At 54.5% G+C, this 17,263-nt stretch overlaps 3 protein-coding genes across 6 annotated transcripts in view; 2 read left to right on the top strand and 1 right to left on the bottom strand.

Moving 5' to 3' along the window:
* Positions 1–6,369, top strand: part of PTPRN (protein tyrosine phosphatase, receptor type, N) — a 21,418-nt gene extending 15,049 nt beyond the window's left edge. For 2 of the 3 annotated variants that reach the window (XM_011932199.1, XM_011932200.1), the window contains 4 exons: positions 2,999–3,052; positions 3,623–3,687; positions 3,902–3,975; positions 4,218–4,892. In XM_011932199.1, the coding sequence (XP_011787589.1) occupies positions 2,999–3,052; positions 3,623–3,687; positions 3,902–3,975; positions 4,218–4,289 (265 nt within the window). In that variant the 3' untranslated portion in view covers positions 4,290–4,892. Of the gene's footprint in view, positions 1–2,998; positions 3,053–3,622; positions 3,688–3,901; positions 3,976–4,217; positions 4,893–6,354 lie in introns of those variants that run through there. The other variant, XM_011932197.1, reaches the window with a different exon arrangement.
* A 1,277-nt stretch (positions 6,370–7,646) lies between these two features.
* On the bottom strand, positions 7,647–15,254 carry DNAJB2 (DnaJ (Hsp40) homolog, subfamily B, member 2). Of its 2 annotated transcripts, XM_011932202.1 has the most exons (10): positions 15,046–15,254; positions 14,668–14,768; positions 13,855–13,964; positions 12,772–12,825; positions 12,484–12,606; positions 11,609–11,701; positions 11,303–11,405; positions 11,049–11,119; positions 9,693–9,896; positions 7,647–8,537 (listed from the first exon to the last, which is right to left on the bottom strand). In XM_011932202.1, the coding sequence occupies exons 2-10, from the start codon at positions 14,730–14,732 to the stop codon at positions 8,527–8,529; spliced, it is 834 nt and encodes a 277-aa protein (XP_011787592.1). In that variant the 5' UTR covers positions 14,733–14,768; positions 15,046–15,254; the 3' UTR covers positions 7,647–8,526. The 2 variants fall into 2 exon arrangements, with proteins under 2 accessions (XP_011787592.1, XP_011787591.1); XM_011932201.1 differs by having other exon boundaries at positions 7,647–9,896.
* Positions 15,255–16,308: 1,054 nt separating this feature from the next.
* Positions 16,309–17,263, top strand: part of TUBA4A (tubulin, alpha 4a) — a 27,607-nt gene continuing 26,652 nt past the window's right edge. Inside the window, exon 1 of the mRNA XM_011932211.1 lies at positions 16,309–16,737. Within this exon, the coding sequence (XP_011787601.1) occupies positions 16,717–16,737 (21 nt within the window). The 5' untranslated portion in view covers positions 16,309–16,716. The remainder of the gene's footprint in view (positions 16,738–17,263) is intronic.

Genomic DNA, 17,263 nt, shown 5'->3' on the forward strand with positions numbered 1-17,263 from the left:
TTTTTTTATTTATGTGGCTTTCATTCTTTTTACTTTCCTCTTTCTTCCTCTTCTTTCTCCCCATCTCTGTCTCACTCTGTCTCTGCCTCACCCTTTCCTTCTCTCTCCATTTCTCCCTCTCTGCCCCTCTCCCCTGTTTTTCTCCACCTCCTTCCCCTGTCTGCCAGTTTCTCTCTGCCGCTCTGTCCGTCTCTCCCTCTCCCTCCCCCTGCGTGTCTTTCCTCTCTCTGTCCTTCCCCCTCCCTTCTTCCCTCTTTCTCTCTCTCCCTCACAGCTGCCAGTGTCATTTTTGTGATCTGCAGCTAGTATTCTCACTCCAGTTGCATAGTCACAAAAGTGATCATTGGCAGGTGTGGCTGCTGCATGGACAGACAGGACATGTGGCCCGGGGACCACCCCGAGCTGGGAGCAAGGGGGACAGGGAAGAGGCAAAGATTGTCAAAAGGAGTGTGGGAGGATCTCTGGATTCTGGGGGGGCTCAGTGGAGCAGGTGGGGACTAGACAGGGGCTACCTGAGGGGCTTACCCTTTTCCAACAATGACACCAAGACAGGTCAGCCCTCCAGCGTCCCCTGCCTTTCCCAGCCCCAGACAGGTACTTGGGAAGCCTGCCACCAAGGGCAGGGGCCCACCCGCACTGCACCCTTCTCCTAGTTCTCTGTCCCTGGTCAAGCTGGTCTGATGTCTCTAGGTAATGGACAGAGGAGCAGAGCTGGGGGTGGGGATGTGGGTATAGTTTCTGAACCTCTGGACAGCAGTTTCTAACTGGGGTCCCTGAGGCCTGAGACATAGGCATCTTGAAGCAGTGCCAGGGTATCAGAGCTATTTCCTTTTTTCCACATTTAAAAAATCGTGATAGAACTAGTGCATGGATCTGTTTTAAAGCTGCACAGATAAGCTAAAAGATTGCTTTAGGGTGGAATTATGTAAACTCAGTTGGCATTAGACATCCAGAACAAATAAATTGTTGCTTAATAAATGTAGTTCGGGGCCAGGCGCGGTGGTTCACGCCTGTAATCCCAGCACTTTGGGAGGCCGAGGTGGGTGGATCACTTGAGGTCAGGAGTTCAAGACCAGACTGGCCAACATGGTGAAACCCCGTTCTGCTAAAAATACAAAAATTAGCCAGGCATGGTGGCATACACCTGCAGAGTATGCAGGTGACTCCCAAAGCAGAAAGGTCATAAAGGACAAGGGCAGGTTAGCTACTCAGGAGGCTGAGGCAGGAGAATCTCTTAAACCTGGGAGGCAGAGGTTGCAGTGAACTGAGACCGTGCCACCACACTCCCGCTTGGGCAACAGAGCCAGACTCCCTCTCAAAAAAAAAAAAAAAAAACCAGAAAAAATAAATGCAGTTCAGTCAAGCCCCCCCAGAAGGAAAACAAATTAATAAAAGAGACCCTAAGAAAGTGACCCTGAGCAAGTTCCTTGGCCTCCCTCCGTGCCTCTACCTGTGAGATGAGGATGATGACACATGCTTTAGAGCAGAGGTCCCCCACCTTTTTGGCACCAGGGACCGGTTTTGTGGAAGACGATTTTTCCATGGCTGGGAGAGGGGGTAGTTTGGGGATGAGACTGTTCCCCCTCAGATCATCAGATCATCAGGCATTAGATTCTCATAAGGAGCTCACAACCTAGATCCCTCACACGTGCCGTTCACCATGGGGTTCGTACTCCTGTGATAATCTACTGCAATGGCTGATCTAACAGGAGGCGGAGCTCAAGCGGTAATACTCACTGGCCCACCACTCGCCTCCTGCTATGCGCCTCGGTTCCCAGCAGGCCGCAGACTGACACCGGTCCATGGACCAGAGATTGGGGACCCCTGCTTTAGAGGGTTGTTGCAAGATTTGATGAAGTATGTAAAAATCTAGCATAAGTGCCTGATACATAGCAAGGGCTCAGTTAACTCTAGATGCTGCCTATTATCATTATTAAATGAACAAAAACAACTATTGTGACTACTTTTCTACCCCAGCCCTCTGACAGAACAGCCAACGAGCTAGAAAACCATGTGGACTCCTATAAAGCCATTCTAAGTCACCTAGTCCCATAGCTGAAGGACTGCGAAGTTTCAAACTTCAATCTGACAACCCCTAAGAAGATCTTCCCTAGTTCTGGCTTGCAGGGATATCAGAGTATGCAGGTGACTCCCAAAGCAGAAAGGTCATAAAGGACAAGGGCAGGTTAGATGGGTTCATTGAGAGATGGAGAAGCCCCCTACTCCTCACTGAGACGTGGTCAGGAGCAGCAGAGAAAGGTCTGAGGTCCAAGTGGACCCCAAGTCTGAATGTAATGTGGCCACAGAATGCCTGTGCTGAAGTGAGACTGCTCCAGGGAGATAGACAGTAGCACAATGTCCTGAGTTGAGGGGTTGGGGTTGTCTTCCCCTGGCCCGGGGAATGCTATGCCCAGGGCAGCCTGATGTCACAACTGTTAAGGACCACTGGAGCCTGAGTCGGGAGGAGAACTGCCTGGGTGGTCATAGAGGATGGCAGAGGGGCAAAGCAACGATGTAGCAAGACGGACACCCTTGAAGTCACCAGAAAGCCTATTCCCTTGGACTTGGGCAGAGGCGGCTCTTAATATGATGATGTATTATCATTAATAGTTGCTACTATGTATTGAGCACCTATTGTGTGCCAGACCTGGCACTTAGCTCTTTACATGGGTTATCTCATGTGATCATTGTAAGAACCCTAAGGAGGTTATTCTTCCTATCCTCCATTTTACAGGTAAGAAAACTGAGGCTCAAAGAGGTTAAATCAGTTGTTCCAGGCACATAGCTTGGGCACCTAGCTTGCAAGGCGAGTCCAGTGCCACCCACACCAGCTCTGGTTCTTTGCCTCCAGCCCTGGCTCCTTTCTCCGACCATCTTCCCCCTCTGCCCCTGGCAGGTGGGGAGAAAAGGAAGAAAGAGAGGCCCATGCCATGTGTTTCGGCTTCCCTTTCCCTCTCTGCTGGTGCCCACTGGCCCTCACACCCATTTCTTGTTGCAGGAAGGTGAACAAGTGCTACCGGGGCCGCTCCTGCCCCATCATCGTGCACTGCAGGTGGGTGGAGAGGAGGTCCCTCTCTCTGGTCCGACTCCCTGTGTGCGTCTCCTGTGCACATTGCCTGCCTGTCCCCTTGGTGCTAGCAAACCAGGCATGGGCCAAATCCAGCACACCACCTGTTTTTCATGGCCAAGACCTAAGAATGGCATTCACATTTTTAAATGGGTGAAGAAAAAAGAAGAAAAGTATGTGACACAAACTGTATGTGGCCCACAAAGTTGAAAAATATTGACCATTGGCCCCCGATACACAAAAAGTTTGCTGAAGGCTACAGAGGCCCATCCAGTTCCCTCCTGTTGCCTACGCTTCAGGGCTGAGCCATGGCTGTCCTCTTTGGTTGTCCTATTGCCCAAGTGACACCCACAAGTCACAGACTCCCCTCTCAAGGCCCAAGTCCCAGCGTGCAGGTGCTATGAGCTTTCCTTCATCCTCGGCTCACTCCCTCCCTCTCCAGGCCAACCCAAAGGGTCACCCAGTGTCCTCCCCTCCCCCAGGCCTCAGGCCTCCTCCGTCCCTCCTCCTTTCTGCTGCATCGCAAGCTTAACCTGTCACTAACTCCTGTTTCAGTGATGGTGCGGGGAGGACCGGCACCTACATCCTCATCGACATGGTCCTGAACCGCATGGCAAAAGGTAGGGAGCTTCCCCATGGCGCCCACAGCCCCCAGGCCCTTTTTAGAGGCTCCCCAGCACACAGGGTCCTGGGAGCTCAGAAGGAGCAGGTTGTCAACCTCTAGGCTCTGCCCAGCCCTCCAAAGCTCTTTGCCTCCAAGAGGCCCCAGGTTTTCTGGGTCCTGTCCTCCTCTGGACACCCCCTGAGCAGTCCCATTCCCGCCTCCATCTCCAGGAGTGAAGGAGATTGACATCGCTGCCACCCTGGAGCACGTCCGTGACCAGCGGCCTGGCCTTGTCCGCTCTAAGGTGACCTTGCCTTCCTGCCCCAACCCCAGCTGCCACCCTTCCCTAGCACCCACTTCCTCGCCACCCCAGGGAAAGCAGCAGCTGCCAACCTCTCCCACCTGCCTCTGTACCTCCTCCAGGAGGACTTCCCTCCTCCCAGGGGACCTGCCCAGGGCCCCACACCCCCACCGAAAATCCCCCACTCTGAGGGCAGAGCAGAGGTCAGGCCTCTCCGTGACCATCTTGCCACTGCCCTTCCCCAGGACCAGTTTGAATTTGCCCTGACAGCCGTGGCGGAGGAGGTGAATGCTATCCTCAAGGCCCTGCCCCAGTGAGACCCTGGGGCCCCTTGGCAGGCAGCCCAGCCTCTGTCCGTCTTTGCCTGTGTGCGCATCTCTGTGTACCCACTCCTCACTGCCCCACCGGCCACCTCTTGGGCATGCTCAGCCCTTCTAGAAGAGTCAGGAAGGGGAAGCCAGAAGGGGCACGCCTGCCCAGCCTCACGCATGCCAGAGCCCGGGGCATCCCAGAGCCTGGAGCATCCCACGGGGGTGCTGCAGCCAGGAGAAGAAAGGACGTGGGCAGCAATTCTACCCAGAGCCTTCTCCTGCCCACATTCCCTGGCCTGGCTCTCCTGTGGCTCTCCTGTGTTTCTGGGAGCTCCCCCAACATCCATGTGTGTCCCTCTATGCTCCAATGTGGAAGAAAAGGGTGGAGGGTCGCCACACCTGGCTCCCCTTGTTTCTCAGCCCCAGGCCTGCCTCCTTGACTCACACTTGGGCGCTCTGCCCTCCCTGGCCTCACGCCCAGCCTCCTCCCACCACCCTCCCACCATGTGCTGCTCAACCTCTCTCCTTCTGGTGCAAGAGAACATTTCTAGAAAAATCTACTTTTGTACCAGTGTGAATAAAGTTAGTGTGTTGTCTGTGCAGCTGCAACCCAGACTCCTACACATTTCTGTCCGCTGGGCATCTGGACTCCAAACCCAGCCTAATCCCGGAGCCAGTCCTGCTAATCTCTCAGAAGGTGCAGAGAGCACAGCGGGAGAACACCAGCTGCCAGTAAGGCCCTCCTAGGCGGGAACGCTAGGTTACAAAGAGGCTTCCTACGTGGCCAGCAGTCTCCAAGGTGCTTTACATGATGAGTCTCATTTTACAGATGGAAAGACTGAGGCACAGAACTTGCTTGTGGTAACACATAACACAACTTATAACATTGTAAGGTGGCTGGGCTCAATGGCGCACACCTGTAATCCCAGCACTTTGGGAGGCTGAGGCAGGCAGATCACCTAATGTTAGGAGTTGGAGACCAGCCTGGCCAACATGGAGAAACCCCGTCTCTACTAAAAATGCAAAATTAGCTGGGCGTGGTGGCTCGCGCCTATAATCCCAGCACTTTGAGTGGCCGAGGCAGGCATATCACCTAAGGTCAGGAGTTCGAGACCAGCCTGGCCAACATGGCAAAACACTGTCTCTACTAAAAATACAAAAAAAACAAAAAACAAAAAACATAGCCGTGTGTGGTGGCGGGCACCTGTAATCCCAACTACTTGGGAGGCTGAGGCAGGAGAATCGCAATCGCTTCAACCCGGGAGGTGGAGTTTGCAGTGAGCTGAGAGTGTGCCGCTGCACTCCAGCCTGGGTGACAGAGCAAGACTCTGTCTCAAAAAAATAAATAAATAAATAAATAAATAAAAATATGTGTATATATATATATATACAGTAAGGTAGAGTTAAGAGTTTGCACCTGGCTGACTAACCTCCTCTCTACTACCTCTCCTCTCAGTTCTTTTTTTGTTTTGGGGTTTTTTTTGGAGACAGAGTCTCGCTCTGTCACCCGGGCTGGAGTGCAGTGGCATGATCTCAGCTCACTGCAGCCTCTGCCTCCTGGGCGCCAGCGATTTCCCTGCCTCAGCTGCCCGAGTAGCTGGGATTACAGGCGTGCACCACCACGCCCAGCTAATTTTTTGTATTTTTAGTAAAGACGGGGTTTCACCATGTTGCCCAGGCTGGTCTGGAACTCCTGAGCTTCAGAAAATCTGCCCGCCACGGCCTCCCAAAGTGCTGGGATTACAGGCGGGAGCCACCGCGCCCCGCCTCCTCTCAGTTCTTGGCAGCTGCTTTGTGCCTTTCTGCTGCCAGATTGAGGTGAGGCCTGAACAAGGTGATATTAGCAAAGTGCCTGCCACACCTTAGGCAAAACTATAGCAAAACTCTGACAGTGAGTTCAGGCCGGGCCTGTGAGATGCTAGGACAGGCGTTCCCCTGGGGATAAAGGACACACTGTCTCACTGCAGCTCCCAGAACCCTCCACCCTGTATGGTCCCAGAAGGTATACTCACCTGCATGTCATGAGGTGTCCTTGGACAGAAGTGGTGGACATGAAATAAGGCAAAAAGAGCCTTAGGCCTGGGGTTACTTGGGAGTTAGGGCCACTTACCTATGCTGAGACTCAGTCTCCTTAAATAAAAACAGGGCAAACACCATCTGCCCTGGAGCAGGAGTGAAGGGACCCGCCAGCTGACCACAGGCCCTCCCGCTGTCTCACCCACACTCTGCTGAGGTTCAGCACCAGTGATAGCCATCTCAATGGCTAGACAGACATAGATGAAACAGCCATTTGCAAACTTCCACCCGACTCAGGATGGAAGTTTGAAATTCCTCTTTCAGGGTAGGCTGCTTCTTCGCTTTGAGAAAAATATAGTAGAGGCCCTTTGGTGATTGATGCTGAAGCAAGAGCCCGTCCTAGAATGGAAGAGAGGCCTGGGGAGCCACCCGGCCCTCCCTGACAACAGAAAGGTGCTTGCCCCAGCACGGTGGCTGGAGACGAAAGGGAAGGGGTACCTGGCTTTTTCTTCCGTGGGCCCTGGGCCCTGGGCGGGCTGGACTCGTGCCACTCCACGTGCCACTGGCTCACACCTTGGGCTGAGCCAATGAAACCTGCCCAGGGGCTTAGTCTGTGGGCCTCGCAAGGGTACAGTTTAAAGGTTTCACTGTGTGTTCTCAGCTTTCTGTGCTTTTAGTCTTTCTTTCTTTTTTTGAGACAGTCTCACTCTGTTGCCCAGGCTGGAGTGCAATGGCTTGATCTTGGCTCACTGCAGCCTCTCCCTCCCAGGTTCAAGCGATTCTCCTGCCTCAGCGGCCGAGTAGCTGGGATTATAGGCATATAGGCATGCACCACCACATCCGGCTTTTTTGTTGTTGTTGTTGTTTTTGTTTGTTTTTTCTTTTTTTTTTTAAGTAGAGACGGGGTTTTGCCATGTTGGCCAGGCTGGTCTCAAATTTCTGGCCTCAAGTGATCCACCCGCCTCAGCCTCCCAAAGTCCTAAGATTATAGGCATGAGCCATCCTACCCGGCCTCAGTTAAGTCTTAACTGAGTATGGTCCTAGCTGTGCTGTGGAGTACTAGGGGGTGAGGCCCCTCATAAGGGGAGCATCAGCTGCTAGAGAAAGCTGGTTGTGGGCCCCCAAGAGGTGAAAGCAAAGAATGGAGCATTGCCTGGTGTTCCATAACATACTTGGGGAGGGCAGCCTGGTCAAAGAGGGCACTTCTGCCTTCAACTGGCAAGGCCTGCACCTCTAGCTCTAGGGGCATAAAGGGAGGTGTGAGACCTGAAGTATCACCCACTGTCCCTTAGAGGCCCTCCTGGGCCACCCCGGAAAGGAGGAACACAAGAACACAACATGCCACCGAGCTCTCAAAACTCAGTTTTATTGACTTCCAGCATTTCCCCCTGGATCTGAGCTCAGCCCAGCTGGTTTTGGTTCATCTCTGAGGCTCAGTGTTAACAGCGGCTGGCTCCACCACTCCCCTCCCTGGCCACCGGGATCCCCAGGCAGGGAGGAGGAGAGGCGGCTCATCTGTGATGTTGGAAAGAATGGGCAGCAGGGTCAGAGGCCAAAGAAAGCCATACAAGCAGAGGCATGCCTGGAGCTGCCATCACATGCCAAGCCCCGCCACACACACGCCCCTGCGGGTGGCCTTGCCCTCAAAGCTCTCTGCCAGCCCACACTCTGCTCAGGTGGACATGCTACTCGCCCTGGCTTGTTCCTGGGACCCCAGGCTGCCCACAGGAAAGGAACCTCTCCCAGGTGCTGCACGGCTCTGCCCTGCCCACTCTAACCCTGGGGCTAGCAAGACGTGTCAGGGGAACCAACGCTCAGATCATTCCTCCTTCATCTACAACCCTGCCAGTCCTCCAGGGATAAATCAAAAGACAAAATCTCCCCATCTCACAGCGAGTGACAAGCCGACCTGGGCTACTATATGTCCCAAGATGCACAGCTCAGTAACCACGCACCACCTCCCCCAAGCGGGACCTATCAGAAATGAGGCCGGGCGCACCGCACTCTGGGATTTGTAGTTCCCAGGAGCCAGCACAAAACACCCAAGGAAGAGAGTGCACAGGCTAAGACTACTGCCGCCTCCCACCCGGCCCCCAACCCACTACCCAGGCCCCGGCTCTACACTCAGCATGGGTGAGGGGGAGAAATGGAGGGTCCCCTCCCAGCGCATGGGGGAGGGCGCTGTCCTGTTGGAACTGTGCAGCGATTCTGGATCCCGGCATCCAGCTCAGAACACATCTGGGGAGAGAGCGGGGGCGGGGTGACAGGAGAGAGCATCAGCGGCAAGCTGTGGAGGACGGGGCTCAGCATGCAGACCTGGGCTGGCCGCATGGCCTCTCCCTGAGCCCTGATGTACGGTAGGGAAGCAGTACGGGTGCAGTCCCCACTTAGGCCTCCCTCCTGGTTCCCCCTGGTCCTATCCCACCTCTTCAGGGTGAGCCAGCCTCACCTCTGCCTAGTCCTGAGGGTGAGGGCAGGCTGAGGCAATGGGAGGAAGGGAGGAGGAGTGGGCTCCAGTTCTGAATCTGGACAGCTGAGAGGCTCCCGCCCCACCCGGCTAGCCTCCCCAGAAGACCTCACAGCCCTACCGGCCCCAGCATCTTCCTCGCCACATTGAGGCCTTCTCGGGGAAGGAAGGAAGAAGGGAGTCCTAGCCAGACGGCAGTGAAAGCAAGCGATGCGGCCCGCAGGGAGTTGCAGAGAGAATGGGAGGGAGGAGAAGCAACACCAGAAGAGAAGCAACAGAGACGGTCAGAGCACAACATGGCACAGAAACCAGGGTTGGGGGTCTGCAGCTGGACCAGGAGAGCAGGAGGCTCCACTCCGCCTGCGCTGCTCCCCAGTGGAGCTGCCGGCTCCGGCTCAGACAACCCTAGGCCAAGTCCTCCTTCCTTGACACCATCAGCAACACAGGTGGCAGAGGACCTGGGCACAAAAGGCCCAGCCCAAACCACTAATGCCCCTTGGAGCTCCCCATCCAATAAATGCAACCTGGCTCCTCGGGCCCTTCCACTGTCCTGACACCCCCCACCCTGGGTTTCACCAGGGACCTATCAGTCCCGGGCTGAGCACAGCAAATCCCAAGTCCACACTGGGGTGCGGGGGGCCTGGGAGGGAAACTTGTGGAGGGAGCATGGAGTTGCAAAGCAGTTCCTACAACTCAGGATACTCCCCTCTGCTCTTCCCACAGTGAGCCAGACCCCCAGTCAAGACCTGGATCAGGTCAGGTTGGGCCTGGTGGTCAGAGGATGAGGCAGCGAGAGGCCTTCTCCTCTGGGGATGGGCTGCGTTTGGTTGCTTCACCCCTCGCACCCTCCTGGGTACCCCCCAAGCCTGGATCTTGGTGCTGGGCCTTGGGCCGCCCCTGCCGTCGGTGCTGTGCCTCCCGCCCACCTGCGGGTTTCTTCCCAGCTGCCTCCATCTCTGACAGGCTGTAGGCCATGGCCAGCTGCAGGTCCTCATCCTCAGAGAGGTCGCTGTCCAAGGGACACGAGGCAGGGGTCTGCTGGACCTGAGTGCCCCCAGACCTGGAAGTGACTGACGGCTGCTGCTCACGACGGCTAAGCTCCAAGCCCAGTGCCAGGTCATCTGGGACACCTGCAAGAGTCACAGCCACCATGAGGCCCCAACCTGAGCCAGGGGTATTACTGCCAGGCTGCCTCACACAGTAATGACCCTGACCACTTAAGAGTCTCTCATTTGGAATTGGCACACATGCATTTCGGCACCTAGGGTTGTGATTTTGAGCACAGGGAAGTATTCAGCTCTACCAGGTAGGAGCTCCTACCCTTGGGCAAGTCACTCAATATCCCTACCCCTCCCTTTTCTCATCTAGAAAGTGGGAATGATGGCTGGGCACAGTGGCTTGTGACTGTAATCCCAACACTTTGGGAGGCTGAGGTAGAAGGATCGCTTGAGCCCAAAAGTTCGAGACTAGCCTGGGCAACATAGTGAGACCCCATCTCTACAAAATATTTAAAAATTAGCTGGGCATGGGAGTACACGCCTGTAGTCCCAGCTACACAGGGGGCTGAAGTGGGAGGACCGCTTGAGCCGAGGAGGTCGCGGCTGTAGTGAGCCATAATCGTGCTAGGCTGGGCACCAAAGCAAGACCCTGTCTCAAAAAAAAAAGAAAAAAAGAAAAAGAAAATGCAAATGATAGTGCCTTCATACTCAAATTGTTCCACTGATTAAATATGTCAGCCCATGTAAAGGGCTTGGTGCACAGTGCTCGGAGTCAGCAGGCATGAAAGGTGAGCTATGGTGACGGTTCTGCACAGCATGGTGTTGCAGAGACAGTTCTGCTCCGGGAATCATGCGTCCTGAGTTTGACTCCTGGCTCTTCCCCTTACTTGGAAGAAAAGAGTCTTGAGCCTGGGCTACTTGGAAGTTAGGGTCATTTAACTATGCTGCAGCTCAGGCTCCCCAAATTAAAACTGAGTGGATACCATCTGCCCTGTGTACTCCCCCAGATGCTTGAAGAATACAGAGGATATCGTATATCTGGAAGTGCTTTAAAAATAGTAAAGTACTTTGCAAATGTAAGGCACCCCACTCACAGTGACAGCGATGGCTTCGTGAGACTCCTCCGCCCCCTTCCCAGCATTGCCATCTCTGATCCTACCAGTCTGGCCTGTTGCCACTCCCTCCCAAGCCCCAAGCGAGTTCAGAGAGCAGTTTGGGGAGGAGGCTGCTGAGGTGGGGGCTGGGGCTTCCTGCCAGGGGCTGGGTGGTGGAGCCACTCCTCACCATTGATTGTGACTGACTTCAGCTGCCCATCCTCCTCCACTTCCACCCGCTCCTGCCCGTTCTCCATGATTCTGTGGGAGATAGCACAGTTCAGGCAACGAGCAGTGATGGACTCCTGCAGGTGCTGGTCACAGTTCTGGCCACTGCAGTAGAGAGTGCAGACTGGGCCCTGCCCTCAAAGAGCCAACTTTCTATTCGAATACAGCTACCCAGCAGACCTCTTACACCTCTATGGTCCCAGAAGGAGCTCTTACCTGCGTGTGGTGATGCGGCGTCCTTGGACAAAGGTAGTGGACGTAGAAACAGAGCGAAAAGCACCAGCCCCGGGACTGAAGGAGAAAGATGAGGAGGAGAAATCTGGCATCGGGACAAGGGAGGAGGAGGAGAGGTGGTTAGAAGAAGACTGTGCTGCCTATCGTGGTCACCGAGGCACCAGGCCTCCTCGCAGGGCTGCTGGAGGCAGGGCTCCCAACTCAGGAGACAGGCTTGGAAAAGCAACAAGCTCAGTCCAAGGGTTCCAGGAATCGGAGCTTGCAAAAGTGGGAAGGGGCAGAACTTACCAGAGTGCCCAGGGAAGGAGGAAGAGAAGGTAAAGAAAGGGCCTGAGTGTCGAGAACCCCGGTTCTGAAGCTCTGAGAAAGGGCCCAGGTCATCTGTAACAAGTAAACAGATTAGCAATCATCTGGTAATGACATTTCCCCCCAGAAGTGTGTGAGCCCTGCTGTTAAGTCTCGAAGTATAAATGCTAAGCAACTGGGTAGGGTTTTTCTTTTCCGCTTTTTAGTTGGGCTTATTTATAATTAAATTCCTTTTTAATGTTGAATTCGAAGATGCTCACTGGTTAATTCTGTCCACAATAAAGAATAAAGGAAGGAAGGAGGGGGCAGAGGGATGGAGGACAGATGGCTCTTTCAGTACAGGCAAATCATCATGACGCGATGACAGGCAGACACAGCTAGGAGTCCAGCTCTGCCATGTGCTATGTGACTCTGAGCTATTGGCTGTGCCTTAGTTTTCTCATCTGCAAATGGAGATAAAATTGCCCACCTCTCAGGGTTCACTAGAGAATTAGGGAATGTAAAATATTTGGCACATACCAATCATTAAAAACTACCAGTATCTGTTTTATAGGTAATAATAATGTAACAAGATGCTTTGAGTCTTGCTTTCACAGCTGTTACTGTAGAGGTGTAACAGCGTATTATTGTTGTTGTCATTTAATAAAGTGAGTCTGTGAAGTGTCACTGTTGGATCACGGGGGTTCTGGCACATGTAAGGTTCTGTCCCAGCTCTCACTGGACCCAGCTCCACAAAATCTTCTGTCCATGGCATTCCCACCCCCTCTCAGCCTTCTACCTCAGGGTCTCCCAGCTGATGGAAGGACAGGCCTGGAAGGGGAAGTTGAGCCATTCAGAGGCTTCCGGCATCCACTCACCAAAGAGCTCTGCAAAAGGGTCTCCACTCCCAAAGAATTCCCGGAAAACCTCCTCGGGGCTTCGGAAGGTGAAGGTGAAGCCAGGCCCACCACTGCCAGCTTCTGCCCGAGATGGGCCAGTTCCTGGAAAGGCAGGATGAGGAGAGCGCTTAGGGCATGCATCCTGCCGAGCTGGGGACCTCACCTAAGGCACGGCCAGGAGTCTGAGAAAGCCTCCACTGCAAGAATCTGCCCTGCCCCTCTCCTCCCTGCCCCACCTCCATTCCTGGACCTCATCACTCCACCTACCTGTCCCCGTCAGCCCTTCCCGGCCATAGCGGTCGTAAATCTCCCGCTTGTGCTCTGCAAAAAGAGACCAGATCATTTCACCCTCCCTCTGGGATGGCCTCCCCTTCCAGGCTAGGACGCTCAAAGGATTGTCCAGAGACTGACACTCTGACACTTGGCGAGGGAAGGCAGGCACAGCAGGGGACCCATGGCACCCCTGCCACAGGTTTAGGCAGCAACTCAGCCTTTCACACAGCCGACCTCTTCTCATCTGGAAAATGGCTGTCATCACAGCACTTAACGCACAGGGTTGTAGCACAGATCAAATGAGACCATCCACGTAAACTGCCTACCAGTGCCTGACACGTAGGAAGTGTTCAATAAATGTTAGCTAATGATTACTACATTATTATTCACTGGGGTTTAGCCTAAATGTCACCTCCTCAGAGAGGCCTTCTACAACCACCAGAACAAAAGCAGGTGCACGTTATTCCCTAACACTCCACCTGCCCCATTTCTTCCCTCTAGAATACTCTTCACAAGCTGTAACTGTCTGTGTGTGTGCTTGGTGAGTGTTGGTCTTCCCTGCCCCTCTGGGCAAGGACAGTGCCTGCTTGTCCTCCAGTTTCCCCAGAACCCAGAGAGTGATGGACACTGTCAGCATTCAGTGAATTACGTTTTGAATGAATCAATAAAAAGGCCGACCTGGATTCATATTCCAGCTCTGCATGGCCTTGAGCAACTTACTTCACCTCTCTCAGCCTCAGTTTCCTTGCCTGTAATATGGGGGTGATAGAACCTGCCTCATAGGACGGCTGTGAGAACTCATGGAGATGACACCCACCAAAGCCTGGCATGCAGGAGGCTCAGCTCACATGAGTTACTTGCCCTGATTCCTTCTCCTTGCAGGTCTCATGCCAGTCACTCCTACCAGACTCTGGGGAGCAGATACTGAGCTGTCCCTGTGGGAGGGGGAGCTTAAATGTCAGGCTGGAAAAAGGCACAGAGGAAACTAGGATGGCAGACACATTGCTTTAAGAAAATGTGAGCTGGGGCATGAAGTAGGGAGTGATGTGCTGGGTCCTGCCTGATTCGAGCCCTTACTGTCAGACAGCACTTCATATGCCTCCGCCACCTCCTTAAATTTCTTCTCAGCAAATTCTTTATTATCTGGGTTTTTGTCTGGGTGCCACTGAAGAGCCTTGCGCCGATACCTGCAGAAAGTGGGTGCAGAGGAGAGGGCTGGGGGACAAATGCAGGCACTTCCCACCCAGGAACCGAACGACCCATTTTCCCATTAGCCCATCGCTCGCTGTCCTTTCACCGCCGTGTCCCAGTCCACCCCAGCTGCTAGGGCTGCCTCTGCTATGATGTTTTCATCAAGTTCCACCCTCTCTCATCTGCCACCAGTGCTGGGACCACATGTACAAGCGGATACAATGCCAAGGTGAGAAGGCCTATCCCTAGCCCCGCCCTAGGGCTCGCTGGACTGGGGCTGCAAAGGTTGGGGCACATGTGGCCTCAAAGAGTACAGGGACACCGGCCCGTCCTCCTCACAGAGCCTCGGCATCTTTGCACTGCAGCCTGAGAATGCCCAAATCTAGAGGGAAGAGGGAACGGGGAAGGGGAAGGGGAGGGGAGGGGAGAGGAGGAGAAGGAGGGGAAGATCCATTGGAGAACAACTCATAACACAGTGCAGCTCCCAGCGGAACTAACTACTTCACTCTCTGGATGTTCTCCTTGTACTCTACCAGGGGTCTCTTTCCTCCCTGCAGGTGTCACTCGGAGGAAGCCCCCCACCCCAGTGCTTTCTAAGGACCTGGTTCCCTCAGACACCTACAGGTGTCACTCTGAAGTGCCCCATGGTGGTGGCAGATGGAGGGTGAGAGGTTTTCTGTTGCACACGGAGGCACTTACGCCTTCTTGATGTCATCAGCAGACGCACTTCGCGGCACGTCTAGGATCTCGTAGTAGGATGCCATGGCAACTGGTCAATCGTCAAGCGGGCCTCCTTGGGGCTGCAGGAGAGAAGGAGTCAGGCGGAAAAAACCAAGAGCCCCTCCCTGTGGCTGCAGCAGTCTCCCCCCGGGTGGCGGGAGGCGCTCCCAGTTGGAAGCGGAGCCCACCAGGCTCCGCTTGCGGCCAGTGACTAGGCTCCCTCCCGCAGCCTTATCTGCCCCCGAAGGCCGGGGCCAAGAGCTATCTTGACGCCCAGGCCCAGGAGCCCTATCGGGGCCCCCCAACTCCAGCAGTCCGACCCAGGGCCCCCAGCCTGACCCGGGCCCCCGGCTGCACCTCCTCCGCCGGGAGTCCCGGCCTCTTGCGGCGCCCCGCCCCTGCCCCCCGCCGGGAACCGTCTGGCACCCGCAGCCCGGCTCGCGGCTGCCGCGTAGGACGCGCCCGGCCCAGCTGTGCGCGCAGGCATGCGTCAGCGGCGCGGAAACTACTAGAGACCGGGAGAAGGCCCGCTCCGCCAGTCCCCTTGCGGGGGTGGGGGCCTGCAGGGGCTGCCGGGAGAAGAGGGCGGAGCCAGCTATTTTGGGCACGCACCAGGACGACGTCAGCCCCAGCTGGGACCTAGGAGACTGCTGCCCCGCCTCCATCCAGGCGAGACTTGCTCGCACGGAGGCTGCGGCAGCCCACAAACAAGCCGCCCGGCCCCCAGGTCCCTCTGTCACTTTCTTTTAAACATGAGCGATGATCCATGCTTACTCACCCACCTCGAGGACTCATACTCCTCCCTCCCTCCCTCGACCACAGTTCTAACTCCTCCCCATTCTTCAGCTCCCAGCTCCAGCCCCAGGTCCCCCAGCAGGCTGCCCTGGCTTTCCTGAGTAGGTCAGAACTGCTTTTTACAGCATCTCGTGGCTTCATCAGGCTTGTTAGAGCCACAAATTAGCATTTATTGGTTTGATTATTTTTATTACCATTCACCTCACCCACTAGAATGTCGATTTCACAGGGCAGGAATTGTGTTTTTTCTCACTGGTCTATTAGAGCAGCTGTCGGGGTTCAAAACTACCCGTGGGATGAATGAATAATGAGTATCTGCAAACCTCTTGTTGACAGTTTGGACACATTTGGGGGAGGTGAGGTAAAGGGGACAGTAGAACGGAATTCCCCAGGTTCAAGTCTTCCCAAACTGATCCTGACTAGGCCTATTCCACTGCAAAATGCTCCCTTGTTTCAGGCCTCATGGGAGGGTTAGGAAACCTTCCAGAATTGTCTCCTGCTTGATCCCATCCAGGCCAATCCACAGGCGTTAGCTGAGCATTTTTCTGCGTTCAAGATGCAGCCAGGCCGTATAAAGAATGTGGCCCAAGTCCTGCCTTTGCAGAGCTTGAACTTGATAAGATACCAGCCCATCAGTGTGGCCCGCTGGGAAACCTAAGGCTTTGGGAACAGTACAACCTGGCATTACTGTGAGACTTGAAAATCTCTGAGCATTCTTTTTTTCTTACTAAATATAGGTAGTGCCTAGGGTTGTTTGAAAGTCAAATGAGACATGGTATGTATTAGTTGTTACTGTGGTCCTCGCTGGCATCGTGATTGGCTCAAGCAATAATGGTTATGTGAGTCCAGAAAACTGCTTTAGGCTGGGGGACCCAGAAACACTTCGCCAACGAGAAGGGCTTGAGCCGGACGTAAGAGAAGAAGGTGGTGTGAGTGTCCTGTTTTCCTGGCCGCCCACCATCAGAACCTCCTGCCTACATTTGGGGAATTCCCATCGCCAAGGGCCCTAATGGGAAGCAGGCCACCATTTGCCACAAAGCCCCAATGCTTGCTCTCCCTGACTCGGCTCTAGGGTGGCAGGCAGAAGACATGAGCTCCGCCAATCGGATGCTCCAACTGGGACTTTGAATCTGGAGCAAGTCACGGAGAAGCAGGGCTGGTTGAGGAATTCGTTTCTGCGGCGACGGTGGAGGCGATGGGGCCAACAGCGGCCTCTAGTGTCTGGAGGAGGAAATGTCAGTGCTAGTGCCGCAGGTGAGGGAGGAGAGTAGGGGGATCACTGCGGAGGGTGGAGGGAACGGGAGTCTCCTACACAGGCTATCCTGTGCCCAACCTTGAGTGTGGTGCTGGCTGCCCAGCTTCCCTGGGTGCCTGTCTGATTGCTGACCCTTGTTTGCTGGCCCTTGCATTGATTCCGGTGCTATCCGATATCTCTATAATTGTTGGGGGGCAGCGGACTTGAAACAATTTGCCAGTTAGCTTCTGCTGTTTACAAGAGTCCTGACTGACACAAAGACTGAGTTAGACTTGGTATAAGAGGAAGGAGTGGTTGGGTTAAGTCACTCCAAATTTTCCAGATCTCTGCCTTTTTCTTCTTACTCTGCCGTCCCAACAGACATTTGTCTAGCACCTACCGTGTATGTCTTGTTATATTAAGAATAAGAATATAGCCGGGCGCGGTGGCTCACGCCTGTAATCCCAGCACTTTGCGAGGCCGAGGTGGGCGGATCACCAGAGGTCGGGAATTCAAGACCAGCCTGACCAACATGGAGAAACCCTG

This window comes from Colobus angolensis, unplaced genomic scaffold (genome assembly GCF_000951035.1).
Source record: "Colobus angolensis palliatus isolate OR3802 unplaced genomic scaffold, Cang.pa_1.0 Scaffold95, whole genome shotgun sequence".
Taxonomy (NCBI): Eukaryota; Metazoa; Chordata; class Mammalia; order Primates; family Cercopithecidae; genus Colobus; species Colobus angolensis.